Source organism: Chenopodium album, chromosome 26 (assembly GCF_948465745.1).
Source record: "Chenopodium album chromosome 26, dcCheAlbu1.1, whole genome shotgun sequence".
NCBI lineage: Eukaryota > Viridiplantae > Streptophyta > Magnoliopsida > Caryophyllales > Amaranthaceae > Chenopodium > Chenopodium album.
In genome coordinates this window covers 5,578,480-5,594,170 of record NC_137859.1, presented here as the reverse complement: position 1 = coordinate 5,594,170, position 15,691 = coordinate 5,578,480, and the positions used below count along the sequence as shown (strand labels likewise).

Here is a 15,691-nt window from a genome sequence, read left to right as displayed (position 1 = left end):
GATTTTTATTTGTAACATTTTCCCTCGCTATAGCCTACACAATGTCAGAACGGTAATCCACATAACAGAGATACACAATCAGCTAAGCAACAGAGGTTCAAAGTTTATGGACACACCGCAGCAATGTAGCTGTTGGTGGGTTAGATTAGCTTACAGCTTTTAGGCTAAAAGAAGATCAATAGCAGAAACTAGCTAACACCAGAAAGGAAAAGGTAACTTTGTTAACAGGTAAAAAAAGTGAACCTAGATAGTAAATACTTAGTAATATTTTAGTAATAACTGTCATATATGGGAAATTAGTATACACAGAAAACTTCCTCATAAATTGCTGTCACAAGGCTCCGCAACAATACGGTCATCCAAAGTCCATAAGGGAAAAAAAAAATAGAAAATATATATATAAGCTACTGTCCGTAATGGACAAATTTCCTCTAGATCAACCATCAGTTCCTACAAGATAGGAAGAAAAGAAAATAAAAAGAAACAGAAATTTCAAGAGCCGGGGTAAAGAAAAGGTAAAAAAAAAAAAGTTACATCATGCAGCAACACACAGCACAATCAAGTACAGGAAGGGTAAAAGGCCTCAATCCCACCCCCCATATAAGGAGAAACATAGATAGCTAATAAAACAATTTTTAGACACACGAATGCAGATCTGCAGGGCAGAATGAATCCAAAAGGGCGGTGCATCAAGATCTTAATGGTAGTACATCATTTGCTGGGCAGCAACATTTTGATAACCGCCATCATAAATAGCTTGGCTAGCTCCAGCTGTCATTCCCATGCTACCCTTGTTGAGTGGATGTGGCCCCTGTGTATGCATCAGAGCATGCATCCCACCCATCTTACTCATAGCTAACTGCCTTTCATAAGAGAGAAGATCTGTAGCAGAAAGGCCTAGGGGTGCAGGGGCAGGTGGAGGAAGTGGGTTTGAAGCTGTCCCTGCTGGTGTCGGCTTGCTTCCCCAGGAGCACTACAAGCACATGACAAACATCAGGAAGGCAGGCAGCAGAAGCATTTAAATATGAGAGCACAAATGGTAAGTATACACTCATCTACCCCCCCCCCCCCCCCCCCTCCAAAAAAAAAAAAAATTAAATAAATAAATAAAATTGCAAAATGAGATACATAACCAAAATTAATTTTAGTGAGGTTACATGTCAGTAGGATATGTTTGTCATCATTGATGCGGGGACAACAAGGCAAATACAACTACAAAAGAGTTATAATGTTAACAAAAAAAAGCACATGACAGACAAGAAAACAGTTAGAAGAACAATCTGGAGCTTAACCCACTTTCTCATGTGCACATAACATACAATCAGTCTAGCAGATGGCGCATAAGCAATTTTGGGAAAGGGAGTTTTAGTAAGCAACATGCCTCAATACCAAAAGACCAAAGTCAAGCACATATTACATTAAATGGATAACATAGAATGATCAAATGCATCGTGCAAAACCATGATGTCACAAAGTTAGAAAAAATCAATATCCTGGTAAAACTCCTGCATACTTTCATGAATAGTGAAATATGAAAATGTATGCATCATAATTTATAACATAACTTAATAAGACCACGCTATCTATGTAGTATTTACATTGTTGTAAAATTCAAGATGAGGTTCACAAGACGCACCTTGATTAATTTGCCCAAGAGCATACTTTGTGCATTTCCGAACTGAATGGCCAGAGCTGCTTCTGCATGAGTACTGTACCTAACAAAGCCAAAGCCTTTGTCTCGCTGCACCCTCACTTCTTCAATAGCTCCAGCACCCAAGCTATGGAAGTGGCGATGGAGATCAAGCTGGGTAGTCTGCAAGCAAAACATGGCCAATCAGAGGTAAATTCTGCCCATTCTCTTCTAGCATTAGTCAAGAACCCTTGTATAACAAGCATCATTTCTAAACTCTGGTCCTTATTGTAACATTTTCCATTTAACCGCACTAGTTAATGTAAATGCAAGTTCAGCCCAATATCTCCCTACTCCAATTAACAGTATGCCACAGCAAATTTGACCAATTTCTTCAAATGCATTAAAAAAAATCTAACAGTGATTCTAAGAAACATGAAATGGTGTGATCAAGAAAACAGCAACACAACCCTTCAGCCACAACAAGGATGTACTGGCTAGGGCACAGCACGTAAATCGTCTAGTTGTATAAGCAAAAATGGACCGCTCCCCTTCCATTGTAAACAATGAGGGAAAAAAAAAAGAGCATAAGTGACATTGCATTACCTCAGGGGCAAGATTCCCAACATATACAGTGGTATACTGAGGATTGTTTTCAGGGGCTTCACTGTTTGTGGCCTCCTTTCCATCTTCTGAAAATCCCAAAAAGATTTCATCACAAAAAAAGATAAGTTGCTATACAATTGATATGCATATAAATCTAGTATTGCATGTATAATTCAGAAATGGGGATAAACTATCCTGTAGGAGCATATACACAAGGAAAATAGCAGAATAACATCAAATGCGAGATAATTTAGAAGTAAAAAAAGTCTGAATATTATAGATGGTTCACTAGAGTTCCTAATTGCCACCAGCTTGTTAACTTCAGAAAACATATTTGAATGAGGGCAGGTAAAAGAGCCACCCATTACTTTAAACACAATAATGGGCTCAATTATATCCTTCTCCAAGTTGGTCAATGTCATTTGCATGGAGACTCATCCCAGATATCCAGCAGAGACTCATTCACAAAAAATAAAAATTAAAAATAATCAGTACATGAAAGTCACTAGAAGCCTTCTGCCTTCCTCCATTTGAGTAGCTATACTGTATAATTCATTGAATTCTTCAAATGTAGTAGATTAAAAATTACGAAACAAAACTTCACCACAAATCTCCAACTCTATACCACGTAGATGAGCTCAAAAACAATTTGTTAAAAGGAAAGGCAACACCTTATAGGCAGGGAAATACTTTACTATGTTAAGAGAAAAATGCTTTGGTATGGAGATACTAGTATAGACTGGGTTTTCAATGTTGCTCCAACAAAAAACCAATGCAGGTGATGGTTTAGACACAGGTGCTTCAACAATATTTTCCCAAGTTTGCATTGTACTATATAACACACAAAATCTAACACTAATGCAGAATTACCTTTGAAATTTTCATTGCCATCTTTCCCACTAGTCACTACAGTCCATATTCAGTGGGCTATCAATCACAATTTAAGCCAAGAAATTTAGACTTCTACACAAAGGCACCAGGCTGGCGAATATAAGTCTTGGTTTTAAAAAGCGCGCCTCCTCGGCCCAGGCTCTGGGAAATGGGCTTTAGCTAGTCGAGGCTCAGACACCTACGGAAGGCGCGCGCCTCGTGCGCCTCAAAGCGCCTTGGGTAAGGTGCGCCTTTGCGCATCAAGGAAAATAACTAAGGTTTAAGTTATAATTTGAAGAATGGTGGACATTTTTTCAAATTCAGACTACCTTAGATTTACATATATCATTATTTAATTTATTATGAATCTTTTTAATTGGTATCAAGTACAATCAACGTAAAATATAATTTCAAATAAATACATAAATACATGCGCCTTGCATACAAAAGGCACGCGCCTTCGCCTTGCGCCTCGCGCCTAGACTGCAAGGACCATTTGCGCCTTGGTGCGCCTTGCGCCTTTTAAAACTAAGATATAAGTAAGAATTGACTGAATATCCGTTTTTTTAGGCACCAAGACCTTTCATTATCATGGTTTTAAAAACCGGCAGAATTGTATGGAGATCTAGTACCCAGCACGGTTAGTCTACCTCAAGGGTGCAAAGCATAAGCTTAGGTGAACACGAACAAGAAATTTACTTAAGATGCCAATTGTGAAAACAGGTATCCACCTTGTCTTGCTGATACAGGGTAACAATCTCCTAGGTGCCTTCTTCTAAATCAGCATCTATAGCCAAAAAAAGAGCAGTATATATGCTAATCAAAAGTGAATACTTTCCTAAGATGAACAACAGATCCTAGAATCACCAGTTTTCAGAATCCTGCCAGGTTAGTCAGCAAGCCGAGCATGTAGATTCCTCTATGAACCTTGTTATTTACTCTCCACTTAATCAACCCAAAGTCACACCTATTCCTTCCATTCACTTTGATAACACACTTGTAAAGCTGTGACAGACTGACAATAGACTCTAAGCCAACAGATTAAAGACACTTGCAATGATACGCACTCAATATTACAGCTAGTAAGAGAACATCAACATCATTGCCAAGCCTCAGCTAAAGAGGCTCCCATTCAAGACATAGTGTTAGTTATATCTAAGCATCTGCAAGAAGGGTAAACTAGTTGTGACAAAGTGACATGCCACAAGTCAAACAACAGCTGGCATTTTGATCTATTCCACAGCCAGACCCAGACAATGAGACAACAGAAAATCTAAGTCCACTGAAGATGAACATGAATCACAACTAGCCAATAATTACAGTAATAAAAATAAATAAATTAAAAAAACGCCCACATGTTCCTATTACTAGAAGTCTAGAATTTGAGCTGTGCATGCCTTTTTCTATTTTTGTTCCATATATGTTGAATCACATCCACCTTGGCATCAGTTGACTTCCATGACTCATTTCTAAGTGATAAAATAATACTACCCCCACTTCTTTTTATGTGGGGCAAAGGGATACTATTTGTGAGACATAAAAATATTCATTTGTAGCACATAATAAGAAACGGAGGTAGTACCAAAAACAATCACGAAACCGTAACTTCAACCTTTATTTAAGCTATGGTCATGAAACTAATATCTAAAATTATTTCACCGACTCAATAATAACCCAATAAGGTAGAAGACGTTTTGAACTGAAATGCATGAAACCCTAGAACATAATGTGAGATAATTACAAACCTGATGAACCATTTGTCAATTCCACCACACTTTTTGAATCAGTACTTTGCTTATCATCATTGTTAGTAGCACCTTTAGTAGCCCAATTGCAGCGTATCTGCCTACTACCAAGCCATTTTCCTGAAATATACATACAGAACATTAATTATCATTATGTTGAAATGTAGAATTACAATAAATCAGAAGGAAATCTGTGTCTAGGAACCATGGGGAACCACATTCTTGATAACGAAGGAAAAACACAGCACAGACAGCTTGAAAAGCAAATAAGAGTCAAAATGACAATATTATCTCCGGTCCTAAGAGGTACCCATCAGTTCTAAACTTTAAATAAGAACCCCAAGTCTTAAACATACCATATACAACCAAATAAAACATAGTTTATCTAAATTAAACCAAGTAGGAATAAAGAGTTACATCTGTGACAAAAGCAAAAATATTATAGCAAAAAGGTCAAAGTTCACTTATCCTGGTGTGAAATATCCACTTTAAAATGTAATAATGACTTGATAAGAGACAAATATAAGCGAAAAAATTTACCAAAAATTATACAAATCCCTCAAAGAAAAATTAAACGAAAGGGGAAGAGAGGAACATATGATGAACATCTTGCTCTGAACGATACATGACATACAGCAGCACGATAACAAAGAAAGGGAGAATAATGTGCATGATTTGAATAGCACTTACCAGTAAGATCATTTATAGCACTCTGGGCATCCTGTAGCATCAAAAGAAAAGGTTAAAAGACGAAGTACAAAGAAGTCAATGAGGGAGAAGAAAAAGGGGAAAAAAAAAAAATGAAACCACCTGCTGGTTGCGAAATGAAACAAAACCAAACCCCCTGGAACGCCCTGTTTTCTGATCCCACATTACTCTCGCATCTCTGAGAAAATAGGAAACTAACCAAGTCAATTAAATTGGAAATCCACCAAAATTCACCTACAAACATGGTCTTGGCTATCACCATTCAGCATCGACAAAATTCAATTATAAAAAATGATACGTAACATACATTACAAGTGTTAAGCGAGGAAATTTCCAAAAAAAGACAAGGAAGAATGACACTTACGAACAACTGGGATACGTGGAAAAACAAGCAAACAGCATCGCATCAGTAACTTCGGGACTCAGGTCACCAACGAATACATTGAAGTGGTCTGAAGAATCTTCACAGGTGTCAGTAACTAAGCACTATATGAAAAACATCAAATATAAATTGTACTAGAGAACTAAATTAAGATGATGATGAACTTACTTGAAGTGTCTTCTCTCTGACCACTAGTATACGCCCAATTAACCTTTATAGGCTGCCCAAACCTATATAACACATAATTAACATAAGAAAAAGCAGCAAAAGATGCAGAATGGATAGAAAAACCGAACAGGTTATCACTCACAAATGCCTTCCATTAAGTGTCAATATAGCCATGCTGGCAAATCTGCGATCATAGTAGTGAATAAAACCATAGGACGACTGCATGTAGCAAAAGAATTTTGTTAGCACCCAACTATAATCAAAGAGCTAATCCTTAATAGGCTGTACTACACAACTAAGCAGGCATAGCAGCACTCTTTCTAGCAAAAGCAATGAAAATATTTTATCACCGCTGAAAAAAATTTATAAAGAAAATCTAAAATCCCTAGTACTCTCTTTAACTCTAAGAATTTCTTCACGCCTGCGGTTGGCACAAAGGTTAAGAATGATAGTAGTTAACGTACGGAGAAAACTAAATAGATTCAGTATTGGGATAGAGAAATCAAAGGAGTTAATGTGATAGATAGCAAAGAGTTATCTATAACTCAAAAGGAAAAGTGTAATGGAACCCAAATACATGCTTCATTAAGCAGTTGTTCTTAGTTTTGAGGTCAAATTTACTCCCGTGTTATAAATCTCAAGACATAATGGCCCTTTTGATCTTTGCCCCCCTTTAGTGAGGAATTTTTCCTGTGGTCGTAGTTTATTTATCTTATACTTGCTCATCCTTTCACTCATATCCACAAGTCATAGACCTTTTACTAAGTAACCTAACAACCGCATTGAATACCTTTTCCTTCCTAATAAGCTTGCAACCTTCAACAGGGCCAGCACTAGCAAAAACCTCTTGGATTAATGGTTCAGTGACTTGAGGATGAATATTACCCACATACCTGCATTTTCTCAAAAAATAAACAAACTAGAAAATTAAAGAAAAAAAAAAGAAAAAAAAAACAAGGAAAAAGTGCTATAAGGAACCTCATTCAGAATAAGATAGCCAAAAATGCACATAGAATTATTTTAATAATAAAATTAAAAAATAATAAATAATAGAAAAAAGCTAAAAAAAAGGCAGCATAAAGAAACAGTAAGAAATTTGCAACAACACTTACACACTGCGGCATGTAGAAGGATCAAAGCCTGGAGGAAGGTTTCCACTGGGGTATGGCTCTATCTGAACGTTTAAGACAGGTAAATATGTAAGTTTATAGAGGATAAGGAGGGATGATAAAAATATACATTTTCAAATGCGCAGGAGAGGTAAAGGGGACATGATTAAAATGCATTTTATAAAGCATTATGGTCTCGTTAAAAACTATAAGCAAACAGGACATAACTTCTACCAACAAAAGGTGGACAGCAAAAGACCCAGCACGAGCTACTCAGCAGCTAAGTTCAAACTTAGCAGAAAAGTCTAGGCGACTGACTGCATATGAGATATAGGACCTTAAATTGAAATGACAAGTACACCATGTGCGATAGCACGGAAAATTTTGAAATATTAAGCCGCCATATCATGAAATAAGACCCAAATCACACCAACTTACTAATCAAAACAATTCCGCATTAACAGGAAACATTATAACTCAAGAACAAAGATCATAAACTCACACTTTGATTTATTGTCAGCAAAAAAGATGCTTCAATATCATACAGTACACTATCTCCTCTAGAAACACCCATCCACAAATAAAGCTCAAGCAAGCTCAGCAATCAAATTTAATCACATTACATAGTGATGACTCACAGAAACGAAACGTATACAATTGAGATAATCGGCTCACACTTGGTGAATATCACTCATTAGAATTCTTGAATCAAATTTCCAAGCTTATATAGTAAACCATAAAGTTGATCCCCATTTCTTAATAAAGCAATAATTTCAAGTCCAAGAAACATAATCCCCAGAAATATCCCAAAAAGAATTCAAATTGAATTAAAGAAAAACCCATCACTCTTAAGCTCGAACAGGCTAAAATCAACGAGACTGGCAAATAAAAATAAATCAAAATGACCCCATTATTACAAAATCCAAAGTTACGAAACTTCAAATCATAGCTCAAAATGGTAAAAAAATCAAACAAAAACAGAAAAATCAAACACCAAAATCAAAAATTTCCAAAAACCCTAAATTCACCTATCCAAAATGACCGAACCTAAAACAAACCCAAATCCCTAGCTACCAAAACAAGCAATGAAAACCTCAAAATCGGGCGAAATTAAAACTGAAATAGATCAAAATGAAAAACCTGAGGAGCAGCAAGAAGACCAGGGTGGTAAAGAGATTGTTGCTGAAGAAGAGCTTGTTGCATCAAAGCTTGTTGTTGTTGCTTCATTCTTTGATTCTGCATTCTCAATAAACCCAGAAATTAAAATCAATTTGGGGGGAAAATTAAGATATATGGATAGATATTTGGGGTTTCTGGGTGTGTTAGGGTTCGAGGGGGTTTCGACTTGAGAGAAGAAGACCCTCGAAGAAAATTTTGAGGGAAAGAGGAGAGAGAAAATGAGAGGGAGGCCTCAAGGGAAATACGAGTATAACTGTCCCACTCTCCCAGGAAATGAAAATATTTACATACAATAAATAAAAGTTAAAAAAAAAGTAGGAACATGTTTTTTTAAATAAAAATAAATAAATAAAAAACTAAAAAACTACGTATTACCGAGTAACGCACTAACGCCCTGTTCTTTAGAGCTGCTCCACTCTGTCTTGCTCTGCCTAAAAGCTCAAAAGAACAGGGCTAACCTCTGTAACATTGATGTAATACTTATGACACGAACTAAGTAACCTCTGTAATATTGACGAATTAACCCCTGTAACACTGATCAGGTAAACTCTATAACACGAACGAAGTAACCCATGATGGCTGGTCACACCGTGTTGTCAGCCACATAAGAATTTGTGTAGAATGATTATACTCTTTAAAATGTTTATATATACCTTTTAAAAGCTTTAAATAACTTTTATAAATAATGTTTGACAATTATACCCGTTAAAATATTTTTTAAACCTCATTTCCTTAATGTTTATTAATTTATATTTTCCCCCAAGTTTGAGATAGTTCTTATGGTCAGTAATTGGACAATTAAATTCTCTAAAATGTTTACTTACTTTTTATTTAAAAAGAAAATTGTTACTTATTCACCCTCACTAATACTAATTATTGCCTCGTTTTTATAAAATTATAAGAATAGTGTGTGGATATTTATATCCTGGAATAATTTGTTTACATATGTAGATTTGTTTCTTTGTTTACATATGTAGATTTGTTTCTTCATTAATGGTACGATCATAAGGTCAAACCAATAGTGTTTCTCGGACATAGCTAACTATGGCGCATGCGTTACCTGCCTAATGAAGGAAATCATTAGTGGGGAGGCAAGTACTCCGTATTAAATTATTGTTACAACTTTTCAAAAATAGGAATGGAATACTGATTATAAAACGATCGTAAAAGAAAAATGAAGCACTTATTAAAAAATTTCCTTTAAAAAAAAACACTTATTAAATAATAAAGGGATTACAACCATTTGTCCTTTCTTTTTAAACAACTAATTTTTAATAAGGTCATGATCAACATTATAACCTTTAGGAGTATTTATTTTAAACAAGTATTTATTTTGGTTCACTAAGGTATTTTTAATAATCTACAATACCTTAGTGAACCAAAGATTTACACATTGATTAACCATATAAGTGATACTAGTATGAGTCTTACCAATAAAAATGCTAATCAATCAAACTAGGCTCATTGAAAACCAAGCCTTGAGTGAGATCCATTAGGTGTTATTATGTTCAAACCTCAAAGGTATGAGTTTTGATATAGAATTAACTTTGGCTAGGGGGGTGTTTCATGTCACCATTCTTTTGAATATAATAAAGGGAAAAAAGTGTCATCGATACAAACAAACAATATAAAAAGTAAATTAGATGATTAATAATCGAAAATATATACACTTGAGCCTAGAGGTATATTTCAAATTTATCATTATTATATATTGTACTCCATACAAACATAGAGTATGTCCACTAGACAACGAGGATCAAGGAGATTTAACACCTATGTTTGGGGCTTGCCCCTCTCTTTAACCCTCCCCCCCCCCCCCCCCCCCTCCCTAAAAAAAAAAAGACCTTATGTTAGTTCACTTCTTGTAGCAATTAATGATCAATTGATGATCATGTATGTATACGAGTATAAGGTAGTGTTTACGCCACTGTTATCTTATTAAAATCTATTAACCACTATTTTATTTTATCTGAACTTATCATCAACTCTTATATGACATTATCTTATCTTATTTTATTGTACCTTATTAAATTTCTTTGGGCCTTTATATAGGGCGTTACAAGACCTTATTAGCTCTTAATCCTCTTATCTGATATAATTTGTACCTATCAACCCTTAATTTATATTACTTGAACTTATTATCCCTTATATACTTTTATTATTTGAACATATTGTCCTTATCTTAAATTATTTAGGGTGTTTATTGACCTAATTTTTATTTACCTGAATTTATAACACATTATAGAACTTCCCTAGACTTTTATTAAAATTTATTTTAGTTGTAATTTGAATTGGATAACTCTTGTTTGAACTCAATTAAACATATCTAAACTTATTTGACTTAAAATAAGTGAAAATAAGGTAAACAAAAAACCCTAATTTAAAAATATTTAAACCTAAAACAAGCGAAGATAAAGTGAGAAGAAGAGAGCTTATTTATCATCAACGATGCTTAATACGGAATAGTTATATACTACACAACAAGTAGGGTACTACAAATTCTTAAATGGATATGGTTCACACTCATTTATTGTGGACCACTAACATTAGAGAAACTATGGTTGTTTTACTAAAAAAAAAAAAGAAGTCACAATGATAAAATGAAGGTCACTATGTTGAAAATAAAAGTCATTTTGGTAATATATAGGCAATAAGAGGTTAATTTTTTTAATGAAATATTTTATAAGGTCAATATATATAAATAATAAAGGTCACTATGTTAAAGTTAGGGTCACAACGTCGTACTTCAAGTTCACAATAGTATTAAACGTTATACAACTTTTAATAAAGGTTATTATGTTAAAAACAAGGTTACTATGTTAAAAACAAGAGTCACTATATTCAATATAATGTCAATTGTGTGTGCATAAACCTTGGGACCAGGTCCACGCAAGTAATTCTGGTACGGTACATCCGTACATGGCTTCAACCCTTCAATAGTATTGCATGTTATATGTTCTGTGATGCTGATGGGAGGGTCATCCCACTATAAGTAAATTATTCCATATACAATTTGTTCCCTACTAAATCAAAGACGAAATCGTATTTGAACTTGTATTATCTATTCGAAATTTGGAAAATGTGTATACCTACTTAAGATCTTGACAGATTACAATATTCCAAGGTCGACACAATTATATAAGTGATCTAGAACCAGCATAATAAGTTTCAAACCTTAATTATTAGAACTAATATATTGTCTTAGTCGTACACATTGGACTTGCACTTATCTTTTAGATTAATATTTCTTTTATTATGTTGCAAAAAGATTGATTTAGTTTGGTCAATTATAAACTAAGTGAAAACCAGGCCAGAAGTTTTGCAGATTTATAACTCAGAGTCATGGGTCAATTGTCAAAAAGTTGGTGCCTAGTGCCTATTTTGAGACTAATCTTTCAAACTACTGGATTTTTTTTGCCCTTCTTTTGAAGGTAAACTGATGAGTGGAAGTAGAGGCTTATCAATTTTATAGCTAGCTAAATATGTAAAGATGGACTGATTGTTCGTACGGAGCACACCTCAAACTTCCACCAAAATAGATTTTCAATCGTACAGTACTTTTTTCGATGGATATTTTGTGCAAATTACTACTACGTATATATCTTCACTACACAGATAACATGAAAAATGCACAACACGTTACATCACACTGCATCTTTCTCCTGTGTCATACTTCCCAATAAATACGAGTAAGTGATTTTTGACTTAAACATGACATGGCACGACACGATTGATATATGAGCTAAAGTTGTAATTTGGTCAAAATTTTGGGCCATTTTTACAGTTTGTCATAGCCAACCCCATAGTCTATGAGACACAACACAACCAAGAGTCATCTTAGAACTACACCGATGTAGTTTGATGCTTTGATCCCTTTTATAGAGTTCTTAGTTTGGTAATGGGTATTACTATGAACGAAATGTATGATAGACAATATATAGCAAATGGTGATAGTATAGGGAAGTTTGCACTTGAACATACTATTATAGGATTTTATAGATATAGTTGCCTATTCATTAATGTGCAGTGATGCATTTATACCCAAACATTAAGAGATTTTTTTAAATATTGCCTAATCTCATACAGGGGTGCATGAATGATGACAATACTAAATTTCGGAATAAAACCAACCCAGATTATAAATCGATCACTCAATCAAACGGATCAAATTAAAATGTGAAACAAGCTCAAGGTGTAAGCCTTCAAGAAAGAAAACTCATGCACAAGAATATACTCTTGAAGTTCATCTAGAAATTAATCTCTTATTTAATGAATTGCAAATAACAAATTGTAAAGCCTAATAGATACTCCGTACTACGTATTATTTAAATAACCAACTTAAAACAAAACAAACTGTAAGATACAAGTGATATAAAACACATACATGTATATTGAGGTATTTAAAGTTTAAACTGATACTCGTAATAATCTTATCACCAACATTATTCTCCCATTGGAACACAAGTTACACAACCAAGCAAGGTTCAAGTCTACTTTATCTCCCACACGACTTCTATACTTGTATGACATGCTAGTGATTTTACTTAGCTTTATCGATTGGTTGATTAACTCGACCCTCTAAAACCCCGCATCATAATAGTTCAAAATAAAAATTGTGTGGATGTTGAGAGATATGATGTGTTCATCTGTATATCTTAAGGTATATAGGTAAAAGCCCGAATTATAGAAAGACGAAAAACTATGTGCTTTGATACTTGCTATAATGTAATGATCGATATAATTGCTTCAATAATACGAGTAAATAATAATATGAATAAATATTATATTTAGATCAAGGAATATGGAAATAATACTACCTAGCTAATGAGTATGAAGTGAGTATAATTCACTTCAGATTAACATATGACAAACTAATTAAGAAATAAAATTTTTATACATATATATTGGTCTTTAACTACTTAAGATATGATGGATGAGCAAAACTTTCGAAGTCTACAACTTCAACTCAAGTTGTTGCTGATCATACAAACTTTTCATTGAGTCGAATTTTTTAGGATGAGAATCATCAGCCATTGAGTTTCGAATTTGGTAAGGTGCACTAGCGGCGACCCTGTGCTTCCTCTTCTCCATGAACCGGTGAAGGGAGACTCTCCTTGCCATAGGCAAATCGGACAAGTTACCCACTCCTTGAGCAACCACATCTTGTGCTAGCACATCGTTGATAGCACGAGGAGTTTGTGGTTCATTATGAGTCTGAGTCCGAGTCTGAGTCTGAGCTTGGGATCGAGGACCCATCATTCCATTTTTAGCTAGAGACACGATTTCTTGAGCCTTGTCCTCAGGCAAATCATTAAAAACAAGTACTCTTCCACCATAAAATATGGTCATGCTTGGTATACTAGTAGAATTCTTAGGCTCCTCCTTTGAAATTGGCGAATCTCTGAACAAAAAAATATTTTATGGGGGTCAGCTTTGGTACAACATATATTAAATTCATTCAATTATTGTTGGTCTAATTAATTAAATACTTAATCAAGCATGGAATCAAATTAAGTTTAACACTAGAATATGCATGCACAAAAAGATCAAACAAAACTTTAGTAATATAAAAAACCTTTGTGAAATTTACTACTTTTAAAAAGAAGTCGACCACCTAACTTATGGTTCACTTTTCTAAAGAATCACATTCATTTTGTGGTTGATATATCAAATGACTGACTTTGGATCTAACTCTTATTAATGTATAGCATTTTCTTACATTAAATAAAATTCGTTTTATTCAAATGTTTTAGATCTTAAATAAACAGATATCATTGAAACAACAATAAGAATACATCATACAAATCATAATCATAATTATAATTACCATATATTATATGAATCATAAAATACTATAAATAACAACGGTTTAAAGTAAATTCCATAAAATGGAGATTTCATCTTAATTACCTGGAATCAGCCATAATTTTGGCAGAGTTTTCAACACCATTAGCAGCTGTCAATGAACTCATCATAGGAAAGAGCTCCAAAGACATCTTCTCCTTCTCCATATTCTTTGGAAATACATTGTTTGTTGCAGCATTTGATACCTCTTTGGCTCCAGATCCTACAATCATAACAAATATCTTAAAAACACGACCCATAAACAAATACGCGTTTCCATATATATATATATATATATATATATATATATATATATATATATATATATATATATATCACTGCTCCGTATTTTTAGATAGACACTTGGAAAAACATATAGACCTAGGCCAGGACAGGGTGTTAGCCTGGCCTGGCCGGGCTTAATTTTTTGCTAGTTTACGTGTTATAATCTGATTATTAAAGGATGTAGCACAACGTTATTAACATGATAAAGAGATGGAAAAAATACCTTTGACATCGATGTCGGGCGAAGCAAGAGTCTTGAAAGCATCAAGATGACCAAAAGACCTCCTCTCTTTCAAAAACTGGCTAAAACGAGTGCATGTTTGTGTAAAATTAGACTTAACAATCTTCTCAGAACCCATGTTTTCTTGTTCAAAGCTTGAATTATTGTTAATGAAAATAATAAGAAGCTAATAAGCTAAGGTTTAAGATAATAATAATGGAAATAAGGGAGAGAATAATAGGGGGAATGAATGAAGATATATATATATATATATATATATATATATATATATATATATATATATATATATATATATATATATATATATATATAGTCTTGATGAGAGAGATATATAAAAAAAAAAAGGTGATGATTAATTAAGAATAATTAATTACGTGATTAAGGGGGACAAGTAGGTGGAATTGTATACAACTCGTGTTAAGGGTGGGGCTAATAATAATGCTAGTTGGCTCTTTTCAATATGCACCTCAAAATCGATTGTTTTATTTCACGTGTTTATTGCTTGGGATCTAAGAATATGGTGTCGATTCATTTTTAATTATTCATTTAAGATAAGGTCGTCGGTGTATGCGGTTTGCCTACTTTGTTGGACACTCTTACTATACTAATACGTGCTGCCTAGATTTTTCTAAAAAATAACACTTCTTCATGTGAATTTACGACGATGTCCTTGTATGTATTCTAAGATTAATACGGACTTACGGAGTACTAATTATTATTAGGCGAGTTAAAGTATGAGTCTTGAATTAGTCATGCTGGACCTCAACTCTTATATAATCAAGATATGACACACATATGACATCTTGTATGTATTAAGATCAATAATTAACATTACTCGAGTAATAGTATGAGTCTTGAGTTAGGCATGTCAGATCTCTTATATCAACAGATTAGTTGTCTGTTATAGCAAAAATTAGCTATTTT

At 34.0% G+C, this 15,691-nt stretch overlaps 2 protein-coding genes across 3 annotated transcripts; both read right to left on the bottom strand.

Moving 5' to 3' along the window:
• Positions 1 to 374: 374 nt before the first annotated feature.
• On the bottom strand, positions 375 to 8,665 carry LOC145616355 (oligouridylate-binding protein 1B-like). Of its 2 annotated transcripts, none has more exons than XM_081671062.1 (12): positions 8,359 to 8,665; positions 7,222 to 7,283; positions 6,900 to 7,002; positions 6,252 to 6,328; positions 6,110 to 6,171; positions 5,924 to 6,020; positions 5,662 to 5,737; positions 5,542 to 5,572; positions 4,852 to 4,971; positions 2,237 to 2,322; positions 1,637 to 1,813; positions 375 to 973 (listed from the first exon to the last, which is right to left on the bottom strand). In XM_081671062.1, exons 1-12 carry the CDS (start codon positions 8,458 to 8,460, stop codon positions 698 to 700), a joined length of 1,269 nt encoding a protein of 422 aa, XP_081527188.1. In that variant the 5' UTR covers positions 8,461 to 8,665; the 3' UTR covers positions 375 to 697. The 2 variants fall into 2 exon arrangements, with proteins under 2 accessions (XP_081527188.1, XP_081527189.1); XM_081671063.1 differs by having other exon boundaries at positions 5,924 to 6,011; positions 8,359 to 8,664.
• Positions 8,666 to 13,160: 4,495 nt separating this feature from the next.
• LOC145617977 (protein TIFY 10A-like) lies at positions 13,161 to 14,974 on the bottom strand. The gene is made up of 3 exons (XM_081672752.1): positions 14,750 to 14,974; positions 14,308 to 14,464; positions 13,161 to 13,798 (listed from the first exon to the last, which is right to left on the bottom strand). Exons 1-3 carry the CDS (start codon positions 14,883 to 14,885, stop codon positions 13,351 to 13,353), a joined length of 741 nt encoding a protein of 246 aa, XP_081528878.1. The 5' UTR covers positions 14,886 to 14,974; the 3' UTR covers positions 13,161 to 13,350.
• Between the last annotated feature and the right edge of the window lie 717 nt (positions 14,975 to 15,691).